Below are 9938 nucleotides of genomic sequence, written 5' to 3'. Positions count from 1 at the left end.
TATGGGTTTCTTTTCAGTTATTTCACCTCTGAAAAAGTGTCATATCTTGAAATAAAATATTTATACAACACAAACTGGTGTCTCGTGTGGATAAATGATAATTAGGTTTTAAATTGTGCATATTTCTCATATCCCACTCTGGCTTTTCATTTTTATCTCACTGATGGAAAGGATCACGTGATTTTGTCTGAATAAATGTGCAATGAGTGCTTTTATCAGCCGAGGCCGCACCAGAACAGACGCTTGTGTTGCAAATTAATAATGGATGAAAAGGAACAACATGTAAAATGTGAGCGCGGAGAAACTGACAGAGATGCAAAAACATCAAAGACTGAGAGGTTTCTTTCTGTTGATTCTGACAAGTAGTGATGCAGGACTGCTGTGATGTTTTAATTAGTGCATACATCTGAAACATGTGGCTTGTCTGAAGCTACAACCAACACCAACAAAGGATTACAAACACCATCTTTTTCATTTGTTCCCCACATGATGTATAGGGTTTCAGACAGACATAGGACAACAACCATTACTGTTACTTTACAATTCATTGAATAATCATCATTCAGATATACTGTAGTGACACATACAGATCTGTGCGTTTGCAGCCCTGTTGTTATATAAATCAAAGTGAGATGATTTGGACTGTTTGCTTGATATCAGTATTTGTGTAAAATGTATTTGATCAACAGCTGACTGCTACCCCATCTGGCTTTGACACGAAGGTTATTTCATCTGAGGGAATCTGCAGCTGCTGCAAAACAGAGAGAAATTCACGCATAAATCATACAGCGAAGAGAAGGAAATTAAACATGTGGGTCTGGCTTTTTACAAAATGTGTTTCATTTGATTCTAATGTCAGTTTTGATTTGGGAGCATTTATGTCTCTAATAATTAATTAACACTTTAAGAGCTTACCCACTTAAAATGGATGGTACTTGAAGTGTGTGTATACAATAATATGTGTTCGTATACCTGAATCTTTAGGAAGGTAGGTATCAGGTCATTCTGATCTTTGCAATCTCATATAAGAGCGAACGTCCCTCAACTTACATCAACATATTAGGACTTTCTGATGTCTGTTTCGATGTAGATAACTCATTTATGAGATTTCACAGATCTTTTATTTGAAACTCTACATCAGAATGTCCTAATATTCTCTGAATGAATATCTGGGGTGGCTTGCTATCAACCTGAAGTGAAATGAGTCTTTGATTGTGGACAGTTTTTTATATATTGTTATCTAAAAATAGAGGGACAATTGTCAGGGGTTTGGTAGGAAATAGGACGCAAACGCAGTTGATCGATAAATAGATAGATAGATAGATAGATAGATAGATAGATAGATAGATAGATAGATAGATAGATAGATAGATAGATAGATAGATAGATGGATTCTATCTGAGTACCATCATTTGTACTTCAGTCAATAAAAAAACTGAACGTGTGAAATGTTAAGTGTTAAATGTTAAATGTTTAAGGGTAACTGAATAATAATTCAAGAAGTCATTATTTATAAAGTGGAAGAAAATATTTTCCTAAACACTTGAGGGGGGAAGAGAATACTATTATCAGATATTATGGTTTCCCAAAAGAGCAGCAGAGCTGTGCAATCTGTGATATTTTAAGACATGCCTTTAATATTGCATCATGGTCAAATATTAACTTTATAACAGCAGTGGGTATAATATCTCCACTCTTATCTTCTTCATCATTACTGTTAGGGAAATAATTGTCCTAGACTCCTAGATATGACGTGCATGAACAACCCTGACGTCTGTTATTTCCTTTAAGGAGAGAGGCTGCTTCAGCCATAATGTTGTTGTTCCCATTCTATGACCGGGCCTAGGTCACAGATGGTCTGTTGTTGTGGGTGCACTGGGACACTTCCTTCTCGGTGTTTGTGGACTCCAAGGTGTGAAATCTTCGAGGTCATAAGTGTCAGACGCAAGTAACTCAGTGTTCCCAACTGTTTAGGCTATCTTCTCAAATATGTTGATTACTCTCTGCGAAACCAGTTAAATGGGCTAACGAGAGAGAGGCGCTCCAGATTTGACGTGGCAACTCTCCCGTGCAGTCAGACCGCGGCTGCTGTGACTTGGGATGTGAATTCTTCGGCCGAACCTCCTAAATAAACCATCAGTGTTTGACATCAAAGCTCCTGCTCTTCCCGTGTCTCCTTCATGAGTCGGTGACTCCCACTACATTGCTACACAGAAGTTTCCCCCACAATTACTACTTGTGGTGCAACAAAGCTTTGTTCATTTATCTATGACACAATTATTCATTATAAAGCGCACTTAATTAGCACAGACTACCCATAAAAACTGTCTTGAATACATCCCAAAAAGATAAAAGAATCTGTTCACAGCAGATTTTTGCTATTAAGAAGAAATTAACTTCACCAAAATGTGAAATGCAATCTATTATGGATAAACGATTTATTGTATGTACCATGAGTACGGGTCTTTCTTCTTCCTTATAAACAAGGTGTGTCACCAGTACAACATAGTGTTAACCGGACGTGTTCAAATTGTCTCTGATAAGGTTCTACTGGAAATTATGCTGGTTAGTAATAAAGCAGTGTGTTCCTCCCACTGTCCTCAAAAAGGTGTGTGGATATAAATACACCAGACTAATCTCACACTGTCAGAGTACTAACTCAACAAAAACAACATGCATCTGTTCCTACTGGGGGTTGCTTTGGGAATCGCAGGTAGATATTTACTATGTTGTGTGTAAAATAAAAGAGATTAACATTGGAGTAGATGTTCAGTTTCTCTGTGGTCTTGGTGTGTTACAGGAGCGTCTCCTCTGGAGGACTTCAAGGTGTGCCAGCCTCACTCCAGACCCTGGCAGGTGTATCTGCACGGGGGAGGAGTGTCCTGCAGCGGAGCCCTCATCGACCCGTGGTGGATCGTAACCTCTTTTCAATGTACACCCAAGTAAGTACTAGTTAGTGCTGAATGAAAATGTATGACTGGCATAAATTCTTGTTTTAATGTGATTGGACATTTTTAATAATAATAATTAATTTATGTCATATAGGCGCTTTTCAAGGCTCTCAAGGTCGCCGTACAAACACACAAAAAACAAGATACACAATACATAACACCAGCATAAGAAACAAAAACAAGACAATGCAGTATATAAAAAATTAAATAAATAAAACAGAGGACGTGTGATGGATAATGATCAGGGTGGATATGCGAGTGTGAAGAGATGTGTTTTGAGACCTGATTTGAAAATGGGGAGAGAGTCAGTGTTGCGGATGTCAGGGGGGAGGGAGTTCCCCGAGGCGGGGTGCAGAGCGGCTGAAGGGTCTAGACCCCATGGTGGTTAAACGGAAGGGGGGTGCAGTGAGGCTGAGGGAAGCAGAAGACCTGAGAGTGACTCTTTTGAGGGTAAAAACAAAAAATGTAATGTAAAATAAAACTGCATTTGTTTTGGTTATGCCGTATGTTCCGAATCCGAATAGAAGCACTGACATTTATTGTGCATCCAACTTCACCAAAGTATCAGCAGTAAAATCAAATGTAAGCTTGGTAAAACCTTTTCAGTATGACCTTCAGTGTTCAGCTTTCCCAACATCTGGCGCATTTTCCTGTAGAAATAAATGAGTGATGGTCATGAGTAGGTTAGACCTTCTTTGCTAGCATTTTGAATCATATCAATTTAAAGATGTAAAGGCTTTATGGAGAACCAGCCAATAGAAGCGTTAGTCTTACATAGCGATGTCAATATGTTACGGAAGTAACAAAGGAGTCCAATTTAGGCGTTGCAGGCAGGGGGGGAGGACAACTTTTGGATTTTAGCCTTTGTAGACCACAACAACCTACATTATGTAACACACTACAGCAGGGGTGCCCACACTTTTTCAGCTAGGGAGCTACTTTTAAAATGACCAAGTCCAAATGATCTACCTACAGGGTCTGTGTCGCGAGCGGCACTACAGGAAAAGGAAAACACCAAAAATCAGAATAGGGCCTGTTTAACTTCATTCAATAACCTGCTAATTTCTCATTAAAGCTTCCTGTTCCTCAGTCGTGGACCTGTGTCTGCCTGAGGTCTGTAAAGTCTAAATTAAATCTAATAAATGAACGTCTCTCTCACTCTGTCCCTGCAGATCCTACAGGACCGTAGCCTCTCTTGGGGAGCACGATGTGACGGTGGACGAGGGCACCGAGCAGCACATCTACGTTGCTGATGTGATCCGTCACAGTCCGTACCGCTCGCCCCTGCACAGCCTCACCATGGTCCGCCTGGCTGAGCCCGCCCTCCTCACCCAGGACGTGCAGACCGTCCCTCTGCCTGTCCGCTGCCCCCGGCCCGGAGAGACCTGTGAGGTCAGCGGCTGGGGGTCCACCGTCCCAAATCAATGTGAGTGGATTTATAGGAGCGACAGTGGCTTTTACACCTCATTAACTTCTCATTAACTCATTAACACTATGTTAGAATGTAGTGTAATTAAAGCAAAGCCAGCATTCCCTGATATTGTCTACAAGTGTTCACTCATTTTTGTAATCTATGTTTTACGTATGCTGTTTCTCATCAAAATGAAGCCTGAAAAAATATTGAATTCATTTGTTAAACCTTTTTGGGAATTTTGTGAAACCTGCTTTGCAATATAGAGATATATCATTGACTTGTCATCAGGGCCGTCCCAGGCCAACATGAGGCCCCACACAAAGTTATATGATGAGGCCCCACACAAAGTTATATGATGAGGTCCTCTGTTTCGCGAGCATCGACGGGGGGGTGGGGGAGTGCTAGTGGTGCCTCGCTAATTTTGCCGCATAAGCACATGGGTGCGCCGCATTTTCGGGCACCCTCCGCAAGGTGAGGCCCCACGCAGGCTGCGTGACCGGCCTGTAGGGAGGGACGGTCCTGCTTGTCATTAACTCATTGACATCATGTTAGAATTGTAATTGAAGCAAAGCCAGCATTCCCTAATATCTACACGTTTTCACTATCCTATACTATCCCTTATTGTACTCTAAAATATAAATGTCTGATTCAACAAAAGGATTCATGCAGAGTTTTTTTGTAACAGATGTTCTACGTTTGGTGTTTCTCATCAAAATGAAGCCTGAAAAACATTGAATTAATTTGTTAAATCTTTTTTGGAATCTTCTGAAACCTGCTTTGTAATACAGAGATAAATTCCAATGCAATGGAGATGCAGTTTTACACAGACCTGTGTGTGGACAGTTTCATAAGGACTGCTTCTTCATTAGAAATCATTCAGTTCATTGTGAGGATTATCTATTTTGCTCCAATGGTTTGGGTTTTTCCGAAAATATATGTTTATTTTTAAAGCCTTTACTTATACTGTATTGTGTGTGCAACAAAATATATTCCAGTCATCTTCAAACCTACCATATTTGGAGGGGAAAAAACTATCACCAACCTTTTTTGAATGACCATAAAACAAACAATCTGCATTAATAAATACCACCAGAGGATACAGAGAGAAAAGTCATTAGTAATTTAGGTGAACTGACCCTTCAATAAGCCTGGGAGGAGAGATTACATATTTGAGGGGAAAGAAGTTAATATTTGTGATGCATGAAGTCTAACAAAAAAAATAATACCCCAAATAAACATATTTTTAATTAGTTGGATTTGTGGTTTTCTAAACACTGACATCCTGTGTTTTAGTCCTGGTGTTTTTTAGAACTACAGTAAATTTGAGTTGGACTGAAGTGCATGAATGCAGTGTTATTTACTTTGTGTGCTTGATTGAAAACTGAAATACTTATTTATTTTCTTTTGATTGATGTTCACTCTTTTATAATGCTCTTTCAAATAAATGCCAATAGAGTGAAACAATGGAAATAGTGGAACCACTTACTTCACAGCAGGAAACATCGATCGTAAACTTGGGCTTAGAGTAATAAAGAGACAGACAAAAAAAAAAGTGCATCTATTAAAAGCACATTTGCACAGCGAGTCACGGAAATGTTGGCTTGTGATCAGCAGGTGGGCATGTTCCTGCTGAAAAGCTCATCAATATTCTAGTCATTGCAGCGCTAACAAGGCATGAACACTCTGTTTTAATAACGGCTAAACCTTCTCTTTTTTAATCAGTGGAGTTTCTAATTGCTTGTCAAAATGCTCAGTCAGGAGTAATTAAAAGAGCTAGACCTTGAAAGAAGTATTTACTCAAGGTTTAGACCTCAATGCTCCAGTGTTGGGAGTGATAATGCATTAAAATGGGAAGTAATCCATAAACCTGAGGAGGGGAATGGGGAAAGGTTTTGTCAAGGAATGAGTGGCGGATTGACGAGTGATGGGACAGAATATATCACGATGGAAACTTGTACCTTACAGAGATGATGAGAAATTGGATGTATTTCATTTGATTGAATCAGAGTAATAACCCGCCTTCTTTCTCTTGGAAACAGATGAGCCAGCTCAACACCTGAAGTGTATAACTGTGCCTGTTGTGGATGACCAGACGTGCATGAACACGTTCCCAGAGTTCCTGTTCTGGAGCCTCGGCATGGTTTGCGCTGGACGAGCAAACACAGACAACTGCATGGTGAGGAAGAAGAAACTGTGTAGAAAAATATCACTCATCACCGGCTTGAGCTTCAATATCAGGATACATGTATTTATTATCAAGAATGGAAGTAGTCATCACATACAGAGCATCAAGTAGTTCCTGAACAGTGTCCTTCACATGCTGATATCCAAGAGAGGGAGTTACACAGTCCCAAGATGGAGGAATAGAAAGCAGTATTCAATGTTTAGTTCAGATTAGCTCCACGTCAGAAATGAGCATGCTTGTCATATGTCTATCTCCATAGAGGCTGAATCATCATGTTAATCACAAAGCTAACATATGCCTAAAACAGTCCTGATGCTCTTCTAGGTAATCATACATCCTGTGACGTACACAGCTAGGTAGGGCCTTTGTTATCATGTGCTACTCTGATATTGGAAGAGTACATTCAGGATTTTCCCAACAATATTAGATACTAATCTGAATCTGTAAAGTGACAAAAGCTACGGCTATTAAGAAGCTATTAAGCAAATGTATGGTTAAAAAAAAAGAACAATATTGGCTTCCAAAATGAGTGGGGGAATAGAAGTGTAAAGATAAGATAAGATGTACTTTATTGATCCCAATTTGGGAAATGTTTGCGTTGCATTAGCATCAAAGACAAGGCATTGCAGAAAAGGGAAATTAAAAGGGTATAAATAAACAATTCTAAAAAGCAAACATCTGAAAATAGAAATAAAAAAGTTTAAATACCAATTTACGGTAAACAAAATGTAAAGCAGGATATTATATAATAAAGTGGCATAACGTTCAAAATACTCCGGTAAAGTACTTCAAAATTGTACCTCGGACAGTACTTGAGTAAATTCATTACATTCCACTATTGGTTTGAACTTACCTGCTGACTCGCATACATTCAGAGATGGCAAAAGTACACACATCCTTTACTCAAGTAGAAGTACAGATACTCGTGTTTAAAAATACTCTGGTAAAAGTAGAAGTACTGACTAAACTTCTTTACTCAAGTCAAAGTAAAGAGGCTTCGAAATGTACTTAAGTAAAAAGTACCCATAACTAGCAGCTGCTTTAAAGAGTACCTGACCTCCCTTTACATCAATAGAACAATAATGTCATTGTTAGCTAATGAATGTTTCCATGCTGATCAACGGCAACATGACAACGTTTCCATTGGTCCCTCTTCTTTAGAGAAGACCAGGAAATGATGGATACACGGATCGTGTTCAAATCAATAGGCACGCAATGACTCTAAGTAATAATGATCTCGCCACCAAACACACATTCAGACTAAAGGAACCAGCCTGTTTGGAAAATGTGAGAAGTAGAAAGTACAGGTATTTGTGTTAAAAATGTAAGTAAAATTAAAAAGTTGTCAGAAAAATAAGTAGTGGAGTAAAGAACTAATACCAGAAAAATGTATAAGTACAGTCACAAAGTATTTGTACTCCACTACTTCCCACCTCTCCATACATTTACCCATAAACCACTGACACAGTCTCCCTTTCTCTCCCCTCTCTCCCTCCAGCGGGACAGAGGCAGTGTGATGGTGTGTGATGGCCGGCTGCAGGGGGTTCAGTGGTTCAGTCACGGCTGCAGTAACCATGACGACCCCAGCGTCTACACTAAGCTGTGCCTGTACAACGACTGGATCAACGATGTGATGGACCGCTACGAGCCCACTCTGCCCACCGAAACCACTCCAGGGATGACGACTGCAGAGGGACAATAATTCATTCATTCATTCATTTATTTTGCTCCACTCATGGTACATATTCCACAAAACATTGAGCAGTTTATAAAGCCCATAATGGAAAGGAGCAGGGAGAAGAAAGTCTTGCTTACTCAAAATTAGCTGGTCTGTCATCACTGCTGCCAGGTGCAGTAACAACAAAAAACAATTTCCCATCAGCAAAATAAATGACCTGTCATCTTCATACTATCTGTTGTTGTCTATTTGCTTTAAATCATTTGGTAAAAAATTCCAATTTCTTACCTACGCTACGGATTTACACTTCTGTTTTAACATAGTTTGTACAAACGGATGCCAAAAGTTACATTTCCTTCTATGTAATTGTCTTGTAATTCTACGTTTTTTGCTCTGTACACAATAAATAAAGTCTGTCATTCCATTAAATCAGTATGTTTCAACAGCCCTGATTCATATAAACACTGTTAAACACTCCAATAAACATGGCTCTCTGATATCAGGAGATCACCGTGCGTCGCAGACTGAAAATCCACCTGTTTTGACTGCACCTTGACCGAAACATAAATAATAATAGTTTCCTGTTCTGTACGTAGCACTTAGAAGACTTTGGCCTCTTTGGAGCCAATGCAGTAGCACTGACAATTGTTTGTCTCATGCATAGCTAATGTACCTGCAGGATTCTTGCTTTCTTTACTTTCTTTCTTCATGGTTAAGTGCACTTATTGTAAGTAGATTTGAATAAAAGAGTCAGCGAAATGTAATGTGCTGTACTGTTTTACCGAGATAGTTCTGTGCTGTGAAAAAGGCTTTAGCCCAGAGTTTAGGGGTTGACATTTCAGTCAATTGAGCATGACACAGCACTTCTGCAAAAGTGATACTATATGTAAAATGACTCGACATAAATACCTAAAAGTATTCACAAAAATTTGCATATTTTAAAGATACTTTTTCAGTTTTTCAGACCTATCTTTAATATGAACTTATTCACTCTCCCATAACCGTCATTTTCACCCTTAGCAAGCAGCTGTTTTCAGTAACAAATCCCAAACAGCAGAGCATTATTAAGCAGCATTTAATTATAGTTGCTCCATTTCCCACTACTCTCTCAGAAGTTCATCAGATCACAGCTTGTTTTTCTGTCCCTAAGAGGAAACAATCCAATCCAATCCAATCCACTTTATTGCACAGTTTTAAAGTGCTTTACAATGAACATAACATTATTGTTACGTTCCCAATTGGCTAGGGGAACCAAAAGGGGAATGACACGACCAGATTGGTATTGGTATAATTAGGTGATTTATTTGTAATAGCAGCGGTAAACAAAATGGCAGGCAGGCAGCCTGAAACAAACAAAAGGGGCCAAAAGGGCACAGGTTGACAGATAACCAAACTAAGGGAGGACTCAAAAGGAGTCTAAAGGCATACAGGGAAAATAAATACTAATATACTAAATAACGAACGAAACAAAACCTCACTTTAAAAGTGGTACAGACTAACACAGGAAATATATACAAAACACACAGCTAAACTAAAAGGCAACAGTCACAAAATCCTAAGCTACTCTAAACATTAACTAAACCACTCTAACTAAACTACTCTAGACACTAGTACTAATCACACAAGTTTAACCACAGTTAACAGAATTCTACAAGAGCAAGTAGCGAGAGGCGTCTGTCCACATGTCAGAGCCTCCAGAGTGGTGATAGT

The 9938-nt window shown here is 39.2% G+C and overlaps 1 protein-coding gene across 1 annotated transcript; it reads left to right on the top strand.

The window, feature by feature from the left end:
- Positions 1-2623: 2623 nt before the first annotated feature.
- Positions 2624-8657, top strand: LOC117461317 (trypsinogen-like protein 3). The gene is made up of 5 exons (XM_034103136.1): positions 2624-2713; positions 2801-2942; positions 4124-4377; positions 6405-6541; positions 8049-8657. Exons 1-5 carry the CDS (start codon positions 2674-2676, stop codon positions 8250-8252), a joined length of 777 nt encoding a protein of 258 aa, XP_033959027.1. The 5' UTR covers positions 2624-2673; the 3' UTR covers positions 8253-8657.
- Positions 8658-9938: the final 1281 nt, after the last annotated feature.

Source organism: Pseudochaenichthys georgianus, chromosome 16 (genome assembly GCF_902827115.2).
Source record: "Pseudochaenichthys georgianus chromosome 16, fPseGeo1.2, whole genome shotgun sequence".
NCBI lineage: Eukaryota > Metazoa > Chordata > Actinopteri > Perciformes > Channichthyidae > Pseudochaenichthys > Pseudochaenichthys georgianus.
The sequence above is the reverse complement of the archived record's forward strand: the minus strand, read 5'-3'. Positions and strand labels throughout refer to the sequence as shown.

Excerpts from the sequence above, each read along its gene's own strand:
- LOC117461317 (XM_034103136.1), top strand. The coding sequence starts at position 2,674 with ATGCATCTGTTCCTACTGGGGGTTGCTTTGGGAATCGCAG. Across the intron at positions 4,378-6,404 it reads GTCCACCGTCCCAAATCAAT|ATGAGCCAGCTCAACACCTG; the intron begins GTGAGTGGATTT and ends TCTTGGAAACAG. Across the intron at positions 6,542-8,048 it reads CAAACACAGACAACTGCATG|CGGGACAGAGGCAGTGTGAT; the intron begins GTGAGGAAGAAG and ends CTCTCCCTCCAG.